General features: G+C 35.2%; 1 protein-coding gene and 1 long non-coding RNA gene across 8 annotated transcripts in view; one reads left to right on the forward strand and one right to left on the reverse strand.

The window, feature by feature from the left end:
* LOC308613889 overlaps window positions 1-7,937 on the forward strand; it is a 113,069-nt gene extending 105,132 nt beyond the window's left edge. For 2 of the 5 annotated variants that reach the window (XR_014015334.1, XR_014015336.1), the window contains exons 5-6: window positions 1,162-1,226; window positions 4,227-6,620. This is a non-coding gene — a long non-coding RNA (uncharacterized lncRNA). Of the gene's footprint in view, window positions 1-1,161; window positions 1,227-2,281; window positions 2,960-4,226; window positions 6,621-7,231 lie in introns of those variants that run through there. The other 3 variants (XR_014015337.1, XR_014015333.1, XR_014015335.1) reach the window with 3 other exon arrangements.
* DMXL2 (Dmx like 2) overlaps window positions 1-24,577 on the reverse strand; it is a 169,859-nt gene that overhangs the window by 6,283 nt on the left and 138,999 nt on the right. For 2 of the 3 annotated variants that reach the window (XM_081227960.1, XM_081227962.1), the window contains 15 exons: window positions 22,408-23,486; window positions 21,838-22,029; window positions 19,767-19,843; window positions 18,115-18,245; window positions 16,019-16,267; window positions 12,948-13,126; window positions 9,175-9,305; window positions 8,604-8,689; window positions 7,972-8,173; window positions 6,779-6,896; window positions 3,426-3,488; window positions 2,212-2,298; window positions 2,006-2,127; window positions 726-864; window positions 4-64 (listed from right to left, as the gene is read on the reverse strand). In XM_081227960.1, coding sequence (XP_081084086.1) covers window positions 4-64; window positions 726-864; window positions 2,006-2,127; window positions 2,212-2,298; window positions 3,426-3,488; window positions 6,779-6,896; window positions 7,972-8,173; window positions 8,604-8,689; window positions 9,175-9,305; window positions 12,948-13,126; window positions 16,019-16,267; window positions 18,115-18,245; window positions 19,767-19,843; window positions 21,838-22,029; window positions 22,408-23,486 — 2,916 coding nt within the window. The remainder of the gene's footprint in view (window positions 1-3; window positions 65-725; window positions 865-2,005; window positions 2,128-2,211; window positions 2,299-3,425; window positions 3,489-6,778; window positions 6,897-7,971; window positions 8,174-8,603; window positions 8,690-9,174; window positions 9,306-12,947; window positions 13,127-16,018; window positions 16,268-18,114; window positions 18,246-19,766; window positions 19,844-21,837; window positions 22,030-22,407; window positions 23,487-24,577) is intronic. The other variant, XM_081227961.1, reaches the window with a different exon arrangement.

Consider the following 24,577-nt stretch of genomic DNA (forward strand, 5'->3'; position numbering starts at 1 on the left):
TACAGTATTGATGGACTGGGTGTGAGGTCATTCTCTTAACATTATGTAGATTCCTTTTCATAAGCTTTAAAAGAAGATAAAAATGAATTTCTTTTGCATCACAGAAGAAATAAGGAAGGATATGATTCAGGCCAACTCTAATTCTGACAACAGTTATTCTCTTGCACTGGATTATTACTAAAATAAACCCTGTTGTGGATTTTCTGACCCACTAAATATACGACACTTGTCTGAACAGGCTGGGAAAGCATAGTCACTTACTGGCGTGCCCTGGTCTGTGTGGACTGTGAGGATACCAAGCTGCTTCATCTAGTTGTAAAGGGAACTCTCCTCCAAGTGCCCCTCCCTGAGGACAATCAGGAGTATCTCCAGATTCTTCACAGCAGAACATGAGAATGGGACCCCTTTAACTACAGTGACTAACAACAATGCTATTGATGGCATTTTTCAAACACTTATAGTAGACATGAATTCCTCTCTAGCTCTGCTTTACCACTTTGTGCCTCTCAGTTTGCTCATCTATAAAATGAAAACCACTTAGGGTTGTTATAAGAAAAAGCATGCACCTGACATAAAGAAACTCACAGCATGCTAGCTATCATTATTATGGTATACTAACTGGTCACTGCCTCTGATCTTCAGCATCATTCCTATGTTAAAGTGATTTCAACCTATTTTTGAGCGAGTCCATATCCAGAAACCATACATAATAGTAAATAACGTACCACACTAGCTCCAATGCTAGTCTGTCCACTGCCCAGCCACGGCAGGGATGAAGATGGATGCACCTGACTTGCTGAATGGGATGTTGCACTGGGCTGATAAAGAGTTGTACTGGAACCACGATAATCAATATCATCTGAACTGTGGAAAACATTCATGTGTTACTGTGACAGTTCCATTTTCTCAACACAAATTCCAATTACAGAGCTTTTTATCTATCTGAAGGACAGTCTTAATTTTTTTAAAAAAGTATCAATATTCATAATGAAAACGTAGGTACAAGTCCTAATCATCACCAATTTTAGTACTGGTTAACTTTTCCCCCTTAGGCGAAATATAAGTTTAGTCTAATGTTTGGGAGAATTTTATTGCTGCACAAATTAGAACAAATGTTTGTTTTGAAGTATTTAACACCGATTTTCTTTTTATCCTGTACAGAAAAAGACTATGTTCTCTTCAAGTACAGAGATCCCATTTATAAAATTCAAACATTTTAAAGAAATGTGAGTTAAAAGTTTTCTTAAACTTAGATACTAATTATCACATTAAATGTTAAAGTAATTTTTATGATGGGCCATATCATATTACATGGTTACATCTACTCTGAAGTATGACTGAAACCTAGTTGTATTATACACTAATGAGATAGAAACAGAAAGGAAAGAGGCTATCATGGCACCACTCCTAGTACATAAAATTTCCGAGAGTCTGGAGAAAAGCAAGAGGGACGGAAAACATGGAGGAGAAACCCCCAAATAGGAAAGCATTACTGCACTCTTGGTGCAGTGTCCATAGTTTTACTGAAAAGTAAAGTTGGCTACATTTTTATCTGAAAAAAAGGTATGCTTATAGAGAGATAATCAAGAGGAAACACTGAAAATTACTCAGTAAATGTGACTCATCAATCAATCTAATTAATAAATTGGTGTATTCTGCTTTTTATGGTAATTATCCAGATCAGCTGAATTTATTGAATATTGTGTAATTTCTGACATTTCTTTGGGGTTAAATGTCAAAGTGGCAGTTGTTAGCATTAGGCTCTGGTGTTGGGGATTATTCTGACTCAAACGTTATGACTAATTCAGGGTCTAATGGAAGAAGCAGGAGTAATTTGTACACTGATGTAAGCAGAGCCCTTTATTGGCAGCTAAACCAATTATGTTTGTCTCCTTACCAAAGAAATACATAGTTTTCAAGACAACTGAAATCAAGTGCATAACCACTTAATAGGTTCTTTTTGAAGAAAACTACATTTAAAATTGATTACATAAGGCAAGCAAACCTTTTGGATTCTCTGTCATATTCTTCTCCAATCCATATGTATGCCTGACAGGCCAGAAGAGAAGTAATATCGAGTTCTTGTACATCATGCGTTGAAGCCAAAACAATTTCATTACAGTTTGCCTGTAAAGCAAACGCAAAGTCAGTAATTTAAGCAATTTCACTAAAACAAAGTACTACATTCTTTATAATGACTAAAGATTTTACCTTATTAACAGAAAATGCCATGATCATATCTGACTCCTTATGAATGATTTTTGCCTTTCCTCCTGGATAGCCCAGATCTGCTTCAACCTACAAGACATTTGTTAGCAGTTTTAGTTGTTGCAGCACAGCTCCATACAGATATATGTACATCCCACAAAGCTTAAAAGAAGGACAAGAAGAAAATGTAGCAGTAGCAGCAGCAGCAAGAAAAAAGGTACCAGTAATTTTAGTGTGTTGAAAATTAGTTGTGGAATTAGCTTAGATTCTCTGATGCCCTGTAATCACCCCAATTACAAAAATTTCCATTGAGATTACAGGATACTAAGTAACTGTCACAAAAGATAGCTAACATAATTTTCATTAGTATTTATAATAGTAATGTCTCTTATCTCTTCCAAAAGTGCACAAGGATACAGCAGTAAGAATGTGAGAGAAAAAGACACAATCAGAAAGACAAAGGAGTCACATAAGAAGTGAAATATTTTTAAATAAGGGTGATGAGATAAGAATAAGAAGTTGGATACAAGAACAGTTAGAAAGTAATGAAGGAGGGCTTCCCTGGTGGCTCAGTGGTTAAGAAGCCACCTGCCAACGCAGGGGACACGGGTTCATGCCCCGGTCCGGGAAGATCCCACATGCCGTGGAGCAACCAAGCTCGTGCACCACAACTACTAAGCTTGTGCTCTAGAGCCCGCAAGCCACAACTACTAAGCCCGCGTGCCTAGAGCCCGTTCTCCGCAACAAGAGAAGCCACCACAATGAGAAGCCTGCACACCGCGACTAGAGAAAGCCCGCACGCAGCAACTAAGACCCAATGCAGCCATAAATAAATAAATATTTTTTAATAAAAAAAAAAGAAAGTAATGAAGGAGATTGATGAGAGGAAGGTGTAATGCTTAGAGTTGAAGGTGATGGGGAGAAAAGAAGAGGCAGAATCAAGAAAGAGGCAAGATAAAACAATTATGTTTAAGAACAGATGGGGAAAAGGGACAGAGCTGAAGATGGAAAAGGAAGCAAGAAAGAGAAGAACCAATGGCAAGAAAGATCAAGCTGGACACAGTGGAGCATCTCCTACCCTGTGCCAGTGAGGTGTGTGGGAGAGTGAGCACTCTGACTAGTTAGCCAGCTGGGCAGGTCATGGTTAGTATCAGAGATGAGGGGTTAGCTCCTTGAATTTTAAAGAATGAGTTAAATTCGAGAGCGTGGAATACTACCTTGATGTGGCAATCTTCTGCTATGCAGTTTTGTTTGACCTGCTCCACATGTTCTTCTATAGACTAAACAACACCACACCGTCACAAACACAAAACACATGCATGAAACGGAATTATAAAAAAAAATGAAAGTTTTCAAACTGAAATGGTTGCTCCATCACTTAAAGATGGTAAAAATGAACTTGCAAGCTTTAAAATGAATTTAAAAGCACATCAAGGAAAAAATTAAACTGAGTAAAATGTGATGTCATCAGAAAAAACAACACAAAGCAAAACAGGCAAAATTAATGTATTACATATATAAAAGCAATTTCAAAATAAAAATTCATTATTTGTATGTCAGTTATGTAACTTGGAAGTTCTAACTTAAACTGTAGTCTCTAAAAATAAAACCTACTTGTACAAGCAGATGCATCCTCTACTACATAGATTCCTAACCTATAGGGGTTTATTTCAGATAAATAAAAACTATTTTTATCTAAACGCAGATTAAAAGTACTGATAATTATTTCACTCTTACTCATAAGGAATATATCCATGAAGAGACAGTCAAGGATTAAAATTCACATCAACCATTACTCTATACATAATCTTATGATTTCCTCCTTATAAGTAAATGTTTGATGAGATGAGGCATGGGAAAGAAATCACACAAATAACTTGCTCCTGGTTGATGACAGGGTCATTAGGAATGGCTATAATCAGAAATAACATTTCTGCTGTGCTGTGGAAACCTCTGAAGGTTTGATCGGAGCAATATATTCCTACCAATACTTCCTGAAGTGCCTGCTTCTCTTTCAGCCAACAGGACCCAATTCTCCATGCCTTGTGCAACTGCTCAAGGGCTGCTGCAGCTGACACTGAAGGAATGGTACAAGTGTGCAAGGGCCAACTCAGCAAAAGCCAAACTGCAGAAGAACCTAGTTGCCTCTAATCAAGTGGCTAAGTTTGCCACATTTATCCATCTCACAAAAAGTTGTTTTGTGGAATAGTCTTCTCTAACATACTCAGTGAGTAAAAATACCTTCTCCTGAATATACCTAAAATTTCAGCATTTCTCAGAATTTTATTTTTATTAAGTAATTTTTTAAAATTAGCCAATTTTAGCATTCTTAGGATTATTTTGCCAGTTTTGCTAATTAATCAATTCACTGAATTTACCAAATTTATTGACCACCAATATCCTATTTAACAATCTAAAAAGATAAAACACTCTTATTAGATGGGTAGTTTTAATAAATTCTGCATATTTCTGAACTAAGTGACCAATTTTACTTTGCCTCAAGAGCTTTCACATTGTTTTCATAAATTTTTTTCATAAATGAAAACCATTTTTCAGCAGATATGTGCTATTCAATACAGTAGCCACTAAACACATATGGCTTTAAATTTAAATTAAACAAAATTAAAAATTCAGTTCCTCAGTCACATTAGCCCACTTCAAGTGCTCAATAACCACATGTGGCTGGTGACTACTATACCGTACAGAACAGACACAAATTTCCATTATCAACAGAAAGTTCTATTGGACTGCATGCAACAAGATATTAATTTCATTCAATAATTTAAAATTCAAAGGTGCAAAAGGGTACATGATAAAAATTCTTCCATCCAAGCTCCCAGCCATGTACTTCCCTTCCTGGAGCCAACCAACGCTACACAGCATTTTAAGAAATGTTCAGTTTATCTCTGTCTCACCTCCTTGTACATGCAGAGCCTCTTCTGGTAGAAAAATAGAAAAGAACACACAGCTTGGGCTGCTGATCCCAAGAGCACAGAAATGGAGGGGCATAAAGAAGGGGAGGTAAGGGGCAGAATCGGGGAGAAACTTGGTTAAGGAAGAGGGAAATGAGAAAGGAGACAACAGATCCTCAAGAGCAAGCAAGAGTCTGAGGGTCCCAGAAACCTAGACCCAGTCTTTCCATAGCACTCTGAGGCTCTGACAATCTAACGAAACAAAACTGCTAGAAACCTTATGAATAATTAAAGCGTATCACTGTGTTTAATAATTTGAAGAACTAACAACTCAGAAAATTGATCCTTCAATGAACTCTCTTTCTGTGAATAACAGAGCCCTAAGTGAGCAAGTATCTTTCATCTTAAATCTATTTCTTAGATTTCTATATCTTACTTTATAGAACTCAGTATCACTATAGGAAATGCAGTAAACAACGGATTAAACGAAAGAGGAAACGAATTTGGCTCTTATTCCCCTAACAAAACCCTACATCAATAATTTCAATACCATTGGGGTCTTTTCTTATCAAGTAAGCTTATAAGACACAAAAGAATCTCTACAGTTCATTCCTCTAATTCCTCACTTAAGTACATAATTTTTAAATCTACAGAAAAAATAAATGACTGTTCACAGGACTGCCCACAATGACCATCCAGGTAAGTGGGTGAGTAGTGGAAAGAAAAGAACAAATCTGGTCGGTTCTGCTGCCTTAGGTATGGAGAACATTTGAGAAGCAGTTCTATATGCTACCTTGGGAAATTGAGCCACACAGACTGTCCCTCTCGGTTTTCACTTTTCTAAGTGAAATATAATTAATTTTTCTTTCCTCATAGTTTTTGTTGCCAATCTTTAATCACATCTGACACTCTACTCTGAACACTACTCTCCAAACTGCTCATTACCTCATTAAATAGCCAAATGGACTGAAATGCTTATATATAAAACATCTGTGTACCCCTCATTTTATAATGAAGAGATAGTTTTAAGTTCTAAAGTGTCACTCTCTCAAATTCATGATTCTTCTTGAACTCTGTAGGGCATTACATTATTAACGTATGTTTAGCTTAAAAATCACCATGCAATGTAGAATCTCTGCCTCACTTTGTAAATGCAATCAATCTTCCTTCATCTCATATTTGGTGTTTCTGTAGTTTAATCTTGCTCACAAAATTATTCTACAGTTTATGCTGTTCATTTCTAAATGCTAAATAAATAAAAATGCTTTTAAAGGGTTATGCTGTATTTTCAATTAAATGATATTCAGAGAATCATAACATAGAGTATACTCATTTATATACTAAATTCCCCGAACCAACCCTCACAATGTTTATTACATGTAAAGGCCCAATGGCAAATATTATAAAGGACATAACCACTTTCACCTGATTATACAGGATTTATCGAAGGACCTATGTTGTTTCATTGTTATGAAATAAAAATTGTACGTTTTTATCTTAAAAAAATTCTCTGTAGTTTGATAAACTATTACCTATGATGTATGAAAGATAATAAGTTCCAACCAAAAGTAAATTTCAAATAAATCAAGCTGGTTTCATTAGAAATGTTAAAGAAAACAAATGAAAATTACAAGAGAGAATATTTTTTTCGAAAATACCTCACTCTGCTTTCTTTTCTTAGTGAAAATATATCTAATAAATGTCTGTTGAAGTACTTCTTGTTTAACAAGGAAATGCCAAAGTCGTTTGACTGGAAGCGCAGAAGAATCCCGGGATCTAGTTTAAAAAAAAAAAAAAAAACATATCACACTATTTTAGTCTATATTTTACTCTATAGAAAATGTTTCATTATTTGCAGATAATTTTTTTAAAACCTCCATTATTGCAAAGAAGATCCAGCATTAAGCTCAACAAAATTTTATAATTTATTTCACTTTTAATTTTTAGTTCTACAAATCATTCCTTCATCTAGCAATTAATTCTCTAATTACAGATTCTCTAAATGGACAGGTTGAACTGAGAGTCAATTGAATCTCTTATTATTCTATTTTTTTTTTTTTTTTTTTGTGTGGTACGCGGGCCTCTCACTGTTGTGGCCTCTCCCATTGCAGAGCACAGGCTCCGGACGCACAGGCTCAGCGGCCACGGCTCATGGGACCAGCCGCTCCGCAACATGTGGGATCTTCCCGGACCGAGGCAAGAACCCATGTCCCCTTCATTGGCAGGCGGACTCTCAACCACTGCGCCACCAGGGAAGCCCTTATTATTCTCTTTTTAAATTATACTTTAGGTTGGTTCTGTTGGTTACAGCATGTCACCAATGAATATAAATGAATATAAAGTCCCACATTTCATTTTTAACAGCCTAACAAGCTAAACAGCCTTGCTCTTTCAAGCTTATGAGCAATACTCTAAACCATGGCTGGCTGCCTAAAAAAAAAAAAGCATGCTGCTTATCAAAAGGGGCCTAGATGGACAGATAGAAGATCAAAACATCAATAAAAACCTTAATGTGTTTACTATTAAATTACTGACAAAAGGTCAGTAGCACCTTGTTTGAATATGTAGATTGTTATCCCAAAACATTTCTGTTAAGAGTTCCTAAAACGACAAAAATAAAGGTATTGTCCTGATTATAAAATTAGTATGTCTATTGAAGTACAGGTAATATGGGAAAATAATTTTTTATCCAGATTTCTGATATTTTCCTTGGCATATAGTGCTAGAAATAGGATTGCAAGTTCAAAGTTATGAGTGTTTTGAAGGCTACTGGCATATTATTTTGCCAAACTGACTTCCAAAAAGGTTAAACCAAGCTACACTCTCATTACCATTGTAAGAGAATTCTTACTTGAATGGAGTATTTTCAGGTTCTAGCATTGCTTTATTTCGAAGAATAGCTGGTCCAGCTCCTACTGAAAGGTCAGTTGGATATGTGTTGACATAGTTGGGGGGAGGACCTTCAAATTGATCCATTTTCTCTTGCAAGATCTGCTCCCAATTCTCCAAGTTTTTAATCACAGCAATACCTAATGGTGATGTTACAGGCAACTCTAAAATGTAATAGAATATGATATTTTACTTTGATTAAAAACGTTGACCATCACCACATATTTACAAGATCCAAATTCTTAGAGCCAAAACTTCTGAAAGTACAAATAAATCTGAAAATGTTAATCTAACACCATTTTGATATTTAATGCTTTGAACAAAACAGAAGACCAGCTTTCTAAAATGAGCTAAGAAAATGTTTAGCTTCTCCAGGCTGGTTTCCTGGTTTTTCTTCCAACCTTCTAGGTAGTCAGTGATTCTTGCCATATGAATTAAAACCACAGACTGGAGCCTAAGATAAATAAGACCTCATAACATCTCCAATGCTGTATTTTTTTAGTACCACATGTTCTTTTATATGGATTTTGTAAAGAGAAACTTGATGATAATTTGTTGTATTTAATAACATTAATTTTCAAATTCCAAACTTACCAGAGAATTCCAATCCAGCAATGGGAAAGAAATTCTTGACATTGTGAAGTACTAGCTTAACCATTGTCAAATGTAGAAGAGCCCAGCTGTTCAAAGGGACAAAAAAAAAATCTCCTTAATTGAAAAATAAAATCATGAGAATATAGTAATGATCCCTGTCAACTGTTTGGCCCAATCTCCCACCCAGAAAAAAAGATGTTTTCTTCTAACATAACTTACTATTAAAAAAGAGTACCTTTGTAGTCTCTGAAAATAAAAAATATGCAACAATGTATTACACTTGCATTATCTGAAATACCTAATGGAAAGAGAATTACCACACAGCTACATGGAATTTAATAGCATATCAATAAATTATGTATTTTTTCTCACTAAAAATGTTTGTGCCAGCTATTCTTTGAAACTGGATGTGATACTATCTAGCAATGTACCCCAAAGGTACAGAATTCCTAACCTGAAAACATAGGTCAGTTCTTGTATAAATTCATGATAGTAATGTTGCTTAAAACTAGTAACATCAGGAACTTCTACAAAAGAAAAGACAAAAAGAAAAGAGGAAAGCTTTATTTACCTATAGGAGTTAGGGTCTTGGTGTTCCTGTATCTGTGTATCTGAAAAAAAAGCATCATCTTCTTCTTCATCACTATGAATGCTCTCATCAGAATCATATATAACTCCACTATCAGACAAAGGGAGAAATGGCTGCAATAAAATGTGAAGTTATTTTTAAATGTATAATTGGGTTATTTTTATCCTAACTTAATATTGAACATTTTAAATGGTGTCAACCTAAACTAAAATTTTCTTTTGAAAATGATACTAGACCTAGGAAAGTCAGGAAAACCAGGTTAAAACTCTCAGATTCAATAAAATAACTAAGTAGCTAGATACGACACAAATATTTTTTTAAATCAATGGTCTTTTTCTTATTATCAGCAATAACTAGTTCAAAAACTCTGAAGAAAAAAGGTGCATTAAGTAACATAATACCAAAGGAAAAACTTTATGAAAACTGTGAAAGAGCTACAGTGAAGGAAATTACAAATCCCTCTAAAAGCTAAATAAGGAGACTGAAACATGTAAAAACTATCATTCTTTAATTTACAGGTTTAGGTAATTGCAATAAAAATCCCCATGGGGATTTCTTTTCCTTTTTTGAAACTTGACAATGATTGTAAAGTTCATAGGGAAGAAAAAAATAGGTAAGATTAGCTAAGAAATCTTTCTAAAGTGTGAAAGATACTATTTCTTAGTGGATATTAAAATAAATAATTAAAATAAGTGCAGTCTAGCAATTGATCAGTGCAAAAATATAGTCCAAGAAGAGTATATAAATAAGAAATTAATATATAACAAATATAACATCTTAAGCCATTGGGAGGAAAGGGAGAACAACTAGTGTAAATGTGAGAATAGAAGATAAAGAGGGCACTGAAGTCTGATCTTCACTTCATTTTAGATCAACAGGAGAATTAGAAATTTAAAAAAAGAGAGAGTTAAAAAGTTAAAAAGAATTAGGAGGAAGATGGGCTTCCCTGGTGGTGGAGTGGTTAAGAATCCAGGTTCAAGCTCTGGTCTGGGAAGATCCCACATGCCGTGGAGCAACTAAACCTGTGTGCCACAACTACTGAGCCTGTGCTCTAGAACCCATAAGCCACAACTACTGAGCCCACGTGCCGCAACTACTGAAGCCTGTGCGCCTAGGGCCCGTGCTCCACAACAAGAGAAGCCACCACAATGAGAAGCCCGTGCACTGCAACAAAGAGTAGCCACCCCTTGCAGCAACTAGAGGAAAGCCTGCGCACAGCAACAAAGACTGAACATAGCCAAAAATAAATAAATTAATTTAAAAAAAAAAGGATGAGGTGGAAGAGAAGGTGGAGGAAACAAAGGAGGAGAAGATAACAAAAGTAAACATTTATTAGTGGAAAGGACTTCCTCTGCTTAAAAACAATGTAACAAATCATTTTTTTAAAGTATGGATAGACATGACTAAGTAAACTTTTAAAGATTTCTGTATGTCAAAACATAAACAAAATTAAAAGGCAAAGAGTCTGGAAAAGGTATCACAAGTAAGATAAATTGTTAATATCCTTAATAAATAAAGAGTTCATTAAAAGTAAGGAAAAACATTATAATTCCAATAGATAATTTTGTTCAGAACATGAAGAGTCAATTCCTCACAGTAGAAAACCTAATGGCAATAGGTTCATTAACATTTTTTGATATCACTAATAGGAAATAAAAATTATTTAATCAAATTAACAAAAAAGAAAAAGGAATACTTAATGAGGGTAAAGTCAGATGCATGCTCATTATTCTCAAGAGAGTATAAATCAGTAATCTGAAGATATATATCAAAAGATATATATATATATATAAATTTCAGATATATATCTGAAATAATCAGAATGTGAACAAGGCTTATCTAAAAAGATACTAATCTCAGCATTATTTATAAAAATGAAAAAATAAATACAGCAAATACTGATAGGCAAATGGTTATGTAAACTATAGTATACTCATCAAGCTGAATAGTTATTTGGTCATTAGAAATGATATGTACCTAGAAACAATGACAAACCCAGTAACAATGAGCACCCATATACCCACTTGTGGTTTCTAAATTATAATTTCCCACAAAAAGGAACCAGGTTCTTTGGAGGTTGTTCCCACTCTGGGGAAGGAAATATGCAAAATTAGCCTAGAATGACTTAAACTAGAAAGAAAAGAAACTCAAAGACTACTGGAAGAGTTCTCACAAAGATTCAGGAGCCAACTGGAAGAGGCTTTCATTGGCAAAGATGGGACAATCTGAACATCCATAAGAATAATAACTGTACTGGATTAAAACACAAAATGTTTAAATCCATAATATAACAAAACTAATAACAAAACAAAGTTCACTGCTTCCTCTGAAGGATGCTAGAGAATCAACTCATCACTTTGAAAACTGGCACAAGAAGCAAAGAATAAAGCACTTATCCTGTCTTTCTCTTTCAAAATGTAATTCAGGATAACCAAATAGGATGATGGAAGAAAGTATTCCAGCAAATAAATGAAGACTAAATGAGAAGATATCATTATCATAATTTTAAAACTCCCCTAAATTTAAAATAATGGACTTAGGCAAAGATCATCAACTAACCTCTCAAAAAGAGAGTTTCCTGATGGAAATACACAAAACCACCTATGAAGTAATACTCCCCTTTCCCTATCCATTCAGAATGGAATCTGATAAAGCCTCTAAGTTTAACTTTCACTTTACAGAAAAACAGAAATCAGGGGAACATGGTCAGAAGACCAAACATGGGGATGCCATCAGCAAAAGCCACAGAGAAATTTTAAAGGACAAATTTGGGGGCAAAAAATAGGGGGGGGGGTAAATTTAACAAAGAGAGATGGAGGTAGAACCTATAGATTAAAAGAAACTTAAGACATATCAACCAATTGCAATGTGTGAATCTTATTTTGGACCCTGATTTAACAAACCAACTGTTCAAAAACATTTAAGGTATAATGGGGAAAAATGTGAACACTCTCTGGATACTTAATGATATTAAGGAATTGTGTGTGTATGTATGTGTGGTGTGTGTGGTGTGTATGGTGTGTGTGGTGTGTGTGTGATAATGCTAGTGTGGTACTGGTTCAAAATCCTTCTTTTTAAAAAATAAATGGTGAAATATTTATGAATGGAATTTCATGATGTTTGGATTTGCTTCCAAACAATCTGGGGAGTGGGAAGAAGTATAAATGAAACACATGTAAAGAGGGAACACAGGTAAAGAAGGAAACCTATCAATAGAAGGTGATGTGCTTGAAAAAACAAAGTGCAGAAAAGCACACCCCCAACACAGTACAAAATGGGACTATGTTGGATCTAGTCACAATGAGTATTCTGATCCCCAGAGAAGTGTTCTCTGCTTTGGAGAAACAGAGGTATGTCATGGGGCCTCATGAAACCCGTGGTCTCATGAAACCCTCAAATACCCATCCATCTCCTTCTGCTCTGATTTCATGCTGACCAAGGGAATTACTGATAATCAGAAGAAGGGAAGTTAGATGGTAGATACAGGTATTCCAGTCCCTAGAAAAGGATGATACTGATTATATGTTAATAAACTAACTTTTGGTTTATACCTAAGTCCCATATGATTTTAATTTGTCTGGTCCATTTCAAGTATCTGATCATTCTTGAATGATTATTCAGCTTCTGGAGTTGAGAGATTAATGTCTAAACTATGGTGATTCAACCCAGAAGCTGCCCCATCATTCCTATGTGATGCAAACATAAGAGTTAATAAAACAGACACACATAAAGCTTGCATTCCTCACGCCCCTTACCTTTGCAACAAAATAATCCCACATACTGAGTTCAGGAGGAATAAACTTTTCTTTGTAAGATGGTCTTTCTGCAGGCACTGGTGGTGGGGTAGCATCCTTTACAGGTCTTCCAGGAACCAGCATTCGCATGTTAAACCTCCTGCGGTGTTTATCTATGTCTTCAGAAGGAACAGGAGGTGCTGAATAAGGATAGAAAAAAAAACTGGCCTTATTTTCCATTATTAATTCAAAGAGTTAACCTTTCTTTTCATCCTACTCTTGCCATGCTTTTAGTGTAGACTAAATTACTTACAACTGTGCTTCTAAACTTTTCTAGTTACTGCATCAGTTTTCCAACAATCATGGCAGAGATGCAGATGAGGATAGAGTATAAAAGATTAACTTGCAATGAAGCAGCCTATGTGCTATACAGAATAAGAATTCAAGCGATTCTATATACAGTGTTTTAAATAAATGATATATTCAACAAATAGTACAGAGAGTGCTTGAGTGATTATTTCTGGCTGTGTTGTTCAAGAAAGATTCATTGAATGAATATGTAGGATGTAAAGCATGCCTTAAAAGAAAAGCAGAAGCTCATTGTGAAAAGAGGAAGCTGACACCAGAAATGAATGACCAAAGGTTTGGCTAAATGAGGAGTAAACTTCTTTTGCTACACAGGTGTCAGGGAGGGGAATAACAACGACAGTCTGGAGTTAGGGTGGGACAAGCCTGTGGATAGGAAGCTGGGAGCTCATCCTACGGGCAATTCTCATGAAAGTGTCTTGAATTAGGCACATGATGAGATATAGTCTGCAGGATCAATTAGAGAGGAAGGTGGAAGAATCTGACACAAGAAGGACCTGAACTAGTATGGTGGGTGGTAAAGACCTAGGGGAAGTGTTAGATATGAGAAATACATAAAAGAAATATCAAAAGGATTCAGAACTAATTGGATATGAGAGAACCAGAAAGAAGTCAACCTGGTCCTCTTCTGAAGCTCCCCGTCACAGAAAATGATAATTCTATCTTAAGTTCTCTTTGATGAATATGACCACTTTTCACTCTGTCCATCACTAGGCTAAACCACTTTTACATAAAATTAAACATTTTAAAGCGTACAATTCAGTGGCATTTAGTACATTCACACTGTTGTGCAACCACCATCCCTATCTAGCTGCAAAGCATTCTCACTACCCCAAATGAAAACCCTATACCCATTAAGCAGTCACTCCCCATTCCTCCCTCCCTCTAGACCACTGCAACCACCAGTATGCCTTCTGTCTCTATGGCTTTACCTATTCTGAATATTTCATATAAATGGAAGCATGCAATGTGTGACTTTTTGTGCCTGGCTTCTTTCACTCAGCATAATATTTTTGAGGTTCATGCTAGCTATATAGCATGTGTTAATACTTCATTCTTTTTTTACAGCTGAATCACACTCCATTGTACTTATATACCACATTTTGTTTATCCATTCACTCTTGATGGTAATCCACAATTATCTTTTAAGTGGGCTATTCCCAGAGCCTCCCACATGGGGTCCCTACTTTTATTCTTTCACAGTCTATTCTCCACATAGCAGTTAGAGTGGGTCTTTTGAAAACCTAAATCAGATTATGTCACTCCTCTGCTTAAAACCCTCCAATAGTTTCCTATCTTTCTTTAGAACAACAACGATAGTTTTACATGACCCATGAAACCCTCAATGACCTTGGCCCCAGTTGCTTATCTTACCTCATCTCTGACCACACTCCCCTGGATCAGGATAGCCATTCTGGCCTCCACTGTAGTTCCTGGAAAAGGTCAAACTAGTCCTACCTCATGACTTTTGCACTCACTGCTCCGTCTGCCTGAAATGCTCTGGCCCCAGATATCAGCACGATCTGATTCCCAACTTCCTTAGGACTCTGCTCAAATGCTATCTAATCAGAAATGTGTCTTCTGATCATCCTAACTAAACTGTTCCCATCCTCTTTCCCTCATCATTCTCTGTCCAGTCACTCTGTTTTATTTTTATCGTAGTTCTTCCCATACCTGAAATACTATCACTTGTTAATTTATTGTGTTTACCTCTACTGGATGTAAGCTTCATGAAGGTAAGGGATTTGTCTGTTTCGTTCACTCCCATACCCCAAAAGCCTGGCATAGAGCAGGTGTAAGTAAATGCAAACATGAATACGTACTCAGAGGTTTAAGCATGATGATTTGATGAATGTATTACCTACCATGAAAAAATAATAGAAAACTCAGGAAGAGAAAAGAAGTGATTTGGGAGGAAAACTTTTAAATTTACAGTGGACTACAAGTAGGTAGGAAGATGGAGATATAAGAGTCATCCACATGCAGTGGGAGTGGAGACAACACAAGTCGATAAGACTGCCTACCTTACTCTGACTTACATAGGAACCTATCCATCTGATGTGATCTTGGGCAGTAAAGACACAGGTTAGAACCTGTGCCATTTAAACTCTCTGTGCCACTAACTCCTCATCTGTAATATGACCATTTCTAAGGACGAATTAAGACGGACAATTTCTGTGTTTCAGCGCCAAGGTGTAAACCTTTCCCATGGCATCAGTCTATATCTTACCATCCTACCATCTTAAAAAGAGGGCTAAAAAATCTATTTTGGTCCATAAGAAAAGAGGACAGAAAATGGAATTTAAAAACCATGTGAATGATTGGAACAGCCTTCTTGTCTATGACCATAAACTTAATCCGAAGCCAACTACTGGTATACTCTGTAAAGATTATGAGGATTTATTTAAATCTTCTTTCTCTAATTAAAAACTATCCTTTTTCCATGACCTTATTCCTTAACATTGTCTCCTCGCTTACCATTACCTTTCCTTTTTTCTTTTTTATCCTCCTCAAATTTGTCCTGGTTTACCAAAAAATGTTAAACTGAAACTATATTCTTTATTCTAACATGAGTTTAGTTATTTATTACCCTAACAAGAGTGATTATACCTTAAACATCAGTGATTTTCAAAATAAAAAATATTTAAACATTAAAAAAAACATTTTACTTTTACATTGGAAACTATTTACATTTACATACATTATTGGTATCAACTTTATCTTACCTGAAATATTTTCGGATTGTCTTTGAGGTTTCACAACAAGTTTTACACCTCCCCCAAAAACAGCAGCCCACATTCGATTGTTTAATGGGTGGGCTGCAAGTCGAAATAATTCATTGGAGGAATTTGTGGCAAGAGCATGTATCAATAAACTTAAGTACACAGCAACAACAGCTTCACACAACAAAATGTTCAATTTTGGCTGGTCTTCATCTTGGGCTGAACTCAAGAGATTAATAAGTGAACTCACACCTGTAAGGGTATATAGTATTATAAGAAGTATATCAGCATAAAGCTCCAGAAGGAAAAAAAATCCAAATTTGCAGTTTAACCAAAATTATGTATCTATATTATACTCTATATATAGTGTGAATATATACACATGGAGATATATATATATATATCCATAATTTGAGCAACAAAATAAATGATAGGAATGGTTTATAAGCTATAGAATAAAATAAGAATCCATTCATCCCTACTGATATAATAAATGAGTGAATAAATAAATTAAAAGAAGAGAAGAGAAAGCTCTTCCTTACAGAACAATTTCAACTAATACGTAGAAGGAGGGCTAGAATTAGAAAATCACCATCTAGTAATCCCAGTAATATCAGTAATATCTGATTCAGTCAGGAGTCATCACTGGATGGTATAATTAGTGTGTAAAAGTGTGATATTTTACACAATCTCAAACATTCTCTTCAAAAGATACTCACTAATTGCAAAGGAAAAGAAAGTAACTTTACAAAGGAGAAATCTGGCAGAAACTACCATACAAAGTGATCAAAGTTAATGGCACCAGTAATGGGACCAAGTGGCATCATGTGCCTCTTGATATTTTACACTGAGAAGGGTACAATCTCTCTTCATAACCTGAATCTAATATTAAGAAGACATCAGAAAAACCCAAATGGAGGGACATTCTAAAAAGTAATTGGCTAGTACTCTTCAAAAGTGTAAATGTCATGAGAGACAAAGAAAGAAGGAGGAATACATATTAGAGGAGATTCATGAGACAATACAATTAAATGTTACATGGAAGACCTTAGTGGGACAACAGGTGAAATTGTCAAAATATCTATAGAGAGCAGTATTGTATCAATATTAAGATGCTGAATTTGATAACAGTGCTATCGTTATGTACAATAAGAGAATGTCTGTTTTTAGGAAAGATAAACTGATACATTTAGATGTAAAGGGGCATCATGTCTGCAACTTACCCTCAAATATTTCAGAAAAAAGTATATATTCACACAGACACACAATAAGTGAGTGAGTGAGAGAGGAGGAGTGAATGACTAAGTATGGTAAAATGTCACTGTTTGGGGAATCTGGGTGAAGGTTACACAAGAATTGTTTGTACCATTTTTGAAACTTTTGTTAAGTCTGAAATTATTTCAATAAAAAGTCAAAACGACAACAATATGTTTTGAGAAACTTATGCATAAATGAATTTTAAATACACACTTGAAGTCTGTCACTTCCTTCTACTGCCACTCTTCACAATGATCATTAACATGTAACCACAGAGTTATAAAGCAAGTAGAGCAAAAATTAAGTGACATGGCAGACGAGGAAAGTATATTAAGAGAATGGAGAAGGTTTGAAATAACTGATATGGAGAGTGAGAAAGAGCCAGCCGGAGGAAGAGGACTGGCAGACATCATGATATATGTGCCACAGAATGGTCACTCCTTTCCTAACATACATCTGCACTCTTGAGAATAACTGTATTCTGATGTATCTGTGAAAAAAGGCTCTGTGATACTGGCTCTCTAAGATTCTAATTCGGGATGTCTAAGGATAAGAAACATGACATGCTCACCCTTGCGAAGGATGTTAAACCTTGCTTTTTTATGCTGGTCAACACAGCTGGTTTTTGAAGCCTTAACTTTCTGAGTCTTCAGACAACATTACAGTACTTAAGAATTCCTAATCCATGGCAGAAAACATTATCAAAAACAAACAAATAAAAAACTATTCACCAAATCCACAAACAACAACAATCAGGAAACCAGTTGGTAGCTTTGTAAAAAGGAGTTCCCAAACAGAAGACTAAAAAACAAACAAACAAAAAACACCACTCAAATTCTCACCAGGCCATTGAGCAGGAGAAGAATTTGGTGTTGCATGTTCTTCAATGCTTTCTGTCCTTAGCCTTCGACGATCACTTAAAAGAAGCCCTTGATAAGCCATTCCTGTAAACTGGTTCCCTTCTGTCTGACTGCTAAAACAAATAAGGTTCAGTTATTTATCATCTTAATAGAGGTAACAAGCATATTTATTTTAGATAACTGTAACAAAAACAAAACTCTTAAAACTGAGTTCACTGTTCTAATAAAAACTTATTTCAGAAAGTTCTTTAAATTAGTTACAAATATTTATCGATAGCTTTTTAAAACAAAATACCAAATTTTCTATTTAGGCAGATGACATTTTGTCATTAAAACCTTTTCCAAATGCCACTTAATACTTAAAAATCTTTTCTATATTCACTTATTTGTATTTTTTTTAAAGTCTGCTGTAAGGAGACTACTGATGGTACTAAGACATATCAGAAAGTTTCAGGGCACTATTTTGTTGCATTTCTTAGTTCTGTAAAGTTGTGCAAGCTCAACTCTGAATTAAAACATCAACTAAAATCTGAAGAATCCTATTTTAGAAATACCTAGTCCTAAAGCCAAATGTGCCCAAATATTTACTTTGCTCATCTTTACGGAGTGGGGGAAGTACAAAAGAAGAAAATAAATCTGACTCCCTGGAGAGTCAATCACAGCCTAAAAACTAGAAAATACACATTTAAACAAAATTTATTTGGATTCTTATCTGGCGCCATTTTAAGCAGTGACTGACTGATATCCAAGAAGTTGTCTTAGATCATTAAGATGACCACAGTCAACCAAACAAACTCTTTTTCACTTATTTACATTTCCAAGTTTTTGGAGTTACTTAGACATGGCCTTATTAGGCTAACATCAGAGAACAGGCCATTTTGAGAGAGTAATTCTCTATGCAATAACAAATCTTCCCACAAGAGGCTGCTGAATTTATAAGAAAAAAATCTAGATATATGTGTAATATAAATTTAATGTGATTCTATTTATATTACAAACTTTTCATTTATTAAGATAATCCATTTAAATCTAGGTCATCTTTCCAAGTGATTCAATTTCTTACTACTTATACTGCCCTAGTCATTAAAATACAGAGTATACACTGATGAAGGCAATTAGACATTTAACAAAAATTCAAACCATTACATCTATTGATATCACTTCTAAAGACATACAGAAATGGGTAAGTAAAATTGATTTTAATAGTTCAATGTTAGGAATGTACTTTCTCATTTTTCAAAAGTTCTTCCTCTTTCAACTGAAAACCAAATAAACAGAAACTAATCTAATGCTAAAAGGAATAGTTCCTAAGGGGGAAAAAATAAGAAAACTTTGTATCATAAATTACTTTGGATAGTGAATACTTCTTTTCTTGAAAACAAAAAAAAAGATGGTGATGATAATTTTCCTTTACTATTTGTCATTTTCTGTATGTCTCTGTTGTTACTAGGTAACAGCTAAACTAAACAAATAATTATTTTATTTCTCATTCTAATCTATTAAAGTGCACATGGTGGTCATATTTGAGGATTTTTCAGTCCCTAGGAAGCAGAACTTTAATATAACTCTGGAACAGTCTAATGCTTTTGCTGTATTAATACTATTTGGGTAATTTTTTTTTTTTTTTTTTTTACCTGTAGCTATGACTGTCACATAATGCTTGGTAAATTGATGCAGAAAGTGATGCTGCTAGTGAATGAAGTGTGTGCACCTAAAACCAAAACAGCCACAGTTACATTTTGTACTAACATTTCTACACAGCAGTAGTATGTTAAAAATCAGAAAATACCCAGGAAACTAGCAATATCATAAATAAAACTAGGTCCTACATGAGACTACTAACTCTACCTTAAAGCTTCTAAAATAAAACTCATCCAATTCAATATCCATGCTCACAACAAAGCTAATTATTCATATGCATCTTTATCAAATATTTATTACTGTGAGCCTGCCACTTAGCAGGCCCTAAGCAAAGTGCCAACGTTCACATTGCTGGGACTGTGTCCTAGCCTGCTAATGAATAGCTTAAGTAGTAATACTCAAAAAAAGCAGAACCAAAATAAGCAGAGAATTTTCAGAGCTTTTATTTAAAGTTGCCTTATGAAAACTTCTCCTTGATGAAACTAAAAACTTGATCTTATCAGTAAGAATGAATTAAATGTTTAGAAAGTATATCAATCACTGTCTGAAATGGTTACTTTTCCAGAAAGCAAGTAATCCACTTAGTACTTAGAAGTAATGCAGTCTTAGAATTTTAAATTTTGAAAGTTTAAAAATTATCAATATAATGTAAAAACCACATCCTACAATGCCACACTGAATCAACATTTTGAGACACACAATCTTAAAATTTGAAGGGATCTTAGAAATAGTTTCATACTTTTTGAAAGCTTATCCAAATTTCTAGGAACTAGAAATGTTTACTTAGAGTTATATGCATTGAATGCATTTTCTGCATTTCCATATTCACCTATCAAATAATTTAAGTAATCTCTGCTAAAATACTGATACAGATTAATTCATGCTATGGATTAGAAGTCTCTAATAGGATGATATGACCAGTAAACCTTGGGTCCTTCAGAAGAATGTACTACCAGAGATTGAATGTGCCTTTCAAACAAAAAAATTAAAAATAAAAATACTGGGGACCTGAAATGACATCAGCCACTGGAATTGGAAAAAGCACAGTACAAATACACTTAGGCTAGCACAGTGAAAGTCTGATCATCTCTCCAGATCCTGCCACGCTCCCTACTGTTTCTTAGAATCTATCCATTTTTTAAGTTTTCAGCATAGGATATAGTTTTAATTTGGGGTAGTAACTCTGCCAAAACTCTAATTGCCCCAAACTATTCCACAGCCTCCAATAAAACACAGTCATCAGGGAGACAGTAATGAGGGTACTTTCTCTGGGACTATTTCTAATCAATCATGGTTCCCTCAAAGATACCCCCCTGCACTTATATTTTCATAATATCCTGGCATCTAAGCAAACAGTTATAAATATTTCTACTTACTGATTCATTTAAAGGAGATGGAGAATCCAAAGGAATATTTGGCAAGAATACTGTCTAGAAAATGAATTTTACTAGCAAAAAAGTATTTGCCTGTCTTAAAGGAAGATAATAACTTTTCCACAAGTAAGAAGAAACTATCATATTAATTTCAGGTATACAGCACATTGGTTCAATATTTTTATAGATTATACTCCCCTTTAAAGTTATTACAAAATAATGGCTCTATTTCCCTGAGCTGTACAATATATCCTTGTTGCTTGTCTATTTTATGCTTAGTAGTTTGTATCTCTTAATTCCCTACCCATAATGTGCCCCCACACACACACACACGTTGGTAACCACTGGTTTGTTCTCTATGTCTGGGAGTCTGTTTCTGTTTTGTTATATACAGTCATTTGTTTCATTTTTTAGATTCCACATATAAGTGATAACATATGGTATTTTTCTTTCTGTCTGACTTACTTCACTTAGCTTAAACTACATCCAAGCTGTGGCAAATGGGAGAATTTCAAGAATGCTTACTTTCAAATTACACTCATTGGACAAATGGTCTTGAACTAATCAGACTGAGAAGGTAGCAGATAAGAGTACTGTAAAATATTTCTTCTAAGTTCAAATTGGAAGACAAGTATAACACATTTACCTTCTCAGTGTGTAAAATACCAAATGATCATAAACTCTACATTACCTTCACATCTTCAATACTGGGATGAGGTGGTGTTTTCATCTGAACAATAGTATAAAGTATATCATGGATGTGATTATTTAAGTACAATACAGGATTAGCTATGACTGTTTTTGTTGAAGCAATACTTGCTGAAAGCAGAGGTAGGGTGGTAGGCAGTGGTAGTGGAGACTGGAGCTGCTTCACCGTAGTTTCCTGTGAGTGATAGGAGATTATTTTTTCCGTAGTTAAAATGAAGGACAAAAAAAGCAATTAATAGTTATATGATAAAAATACTGGCAGTAAACATCTGAGTAAAAGCAATATGTTAATGTGCTTGCTCACTTATTCTACAAAAATTGATTGCGTACCAGGTCCTATGCTTAGATGCAGAAGATGTAAAGATGAATTTGACACAGCTGTGCTCTCAATTTTTGTCTAAAAAGACGCATGCAGAGTGTAAATATGTGCCTCCTATGAATAGAGGAGCTAATCACATTAAGATTAACCAGTAAAAAGAGCTTTACAACTATAAAGGAAAGTTATTGAAATTATTAAAATAACCAAGATTGAAAACAAAAGTAAAGTCAATACCTGCTGTGATTCTTGTAGCAAAAATTTGAGTTCCATCCTTACTGAGGCCAGACCACCACCTTGGGCCCCATGAAGGCTACAGTAACTAAGAAACACTCTGAGGAGATCTTGGTTCTTCTGCAACCACAACTTCCGTCTTTCTGCATGCTCTCGTTTAGCCTGTAGTCTCCGCCTTTCTATTTGGTGCCACTCATAGGAACCAATATCTGGTTTGTCCACCATTTCTTCCTGATCCATAATATCACTCTCTACTGTGGAATATGTTTTACTGGCATATTCTTTAATAACTGATTCATGATTACATATCTCATGCAAGGCAGCAATTTCCTTTTCAAGCCAGCTATAGAGTTGAAATCTGAGTTTTCCACCATCTACTTCATAACCTGTAGCCAATGTTCTTAGTTCAGTCATAAGGATCTTTAAACAAGCTCTGAATTTTAGTTGTTCAGCAATCACATCAACTTCAGAATCACCTTCAAGGCAATCCTCTTCCTGAGGAGTCAATAACACATTAGGGTCTGGGGCTTCCTGATCTTTTTGTCTATCTTCTTCCCTGACATCTGTACTTTTCATTACTAAACCGACTGCATCTTCTTCCTCTTCTTCCAAGGCACCATCGTGCTCTTCACCCCAATCAAGAGTAAGAGGTTCCTCTTCAACTTTTACTATTGGCTGACTCCAGTCAATCTGTGATGAAGTTACGTTTGACCAATCAATTCCAGAACTTCTATCACCATCACTTAGAGTTTTTGATTCTGAAGGTACATCATCCGTCTTTTTAGAAATGAAGTCAGGCTGATCTTTTTCTGAAGGTAAGGCAGACACTTTGGTAACTTTTGGAATTTTGGAGAGTACCTCCAAGGCTAAAACAGGACATCCAACTTTAAAATGAGCATTTGCTGTAGTAAAGAATAATTTTCTTTCTATGAGATTAATTTTATCAACAAAGTTCTTCTCCGTTTTGAGACCTAAGGTTGCCAAACTTCCTTCAGGGGAGGCAAGGTTTCTTCGAATAAGCAAAGGATGAGTTCGAAGGTAGTTGTAGAAACTAAACACCACTGGGTTACAAGATTTGATAACTATAGAAATCAAACAGATACAATCACAAGGTATTATGTTAACTTGTAATTATATTACAAAAGAATAAAATATGTCAGCATTTCCTCAAAATAAAGGACACTTAAATATTAACCTAGGATTAGTTAAACTATGATATACCCACAAAATACAGCTAAAATAAAAAGAATTTCCCTGTTTTGCTATGGAGTGATATCCAGAATATATTAAGTAGAAGAAGATGAAGAAAAGTATATATACTAAACTACCTTTTATCTAAGAAAGTAAAGAGGGAACACATACACACATTCACACACACACACACAGACACACGTATTTTTTTAAAAGGAAGGAGAACACACAATTTTTTTTCAATTGGTCCCCTAAAAAAGGGAGGCAAGAACAGGGTAGAGAGACAAGGAAAGAAGCTAGATTTCTCTGAAAATACCTTGATTTTATTGTTTTTATTTCAACCACTTCAACATTTTATATAATTCTAAAATTAATTTTTAAAAATTCACAATAAAAGCAAAAGCAAAATTAAATTATTCTTTGTATCAAGTTGGTAGCATAACCACAAGACAGGAACTATAAAGTGACTTAAAAATAAGTAATTTAAAAAAATATAAGTAGTTTGACTGAACATCCTTAGTGGGATATACTATCAAAACAAAAAGAACTGCAAAGAGGGAGACCTTCAAGATGGTGGAGGAGTAAGACGTGGAGATCACCTTCCTCCCCACAAATACATCAAAAATACATGTGCATGTGGAACAACTCCTACAGAACACCTACTGAACGCTGGCAGAAGACCTCAGGCCTCCCAAAAAGCAAGAAACTCCCCACGTACCTGGGAAGGGCAAAACAAAAAAGAAAAAGCAGAGACAAAAGAATAGGGATGGGACCTGCACCTCTGAGAGGGAGCTGTGAAGGAGGAAAGGTTTCCACACACAAGGAAGCCCCTTTGCGGGTGGAGACTGCGGGTGGCTGAGGGGGGAAGCTTCGGAGCCGCGGAGGAGAGCGCAGCAACAGGGGTGTGGAGGGCAAAGCGGAGAGATTCCCGCACAGAGGATCGGTGCCGACAAGCACTCACCAGCCCGAGAGGCTTCTCTGC

The sequence above is a fragment of the Mesoplodon bidens genome, assembly GCF_964165515.1.
Source record: "Mesoplodon bidens genome assembly, chromosome: 3".
Lineage (NCBI taxonomy): Eukaryota > Metazoa > Chordata > Mammalia > Artiodactyla > Ziphiidae > Mesoplodon > Mesoplodon bidens.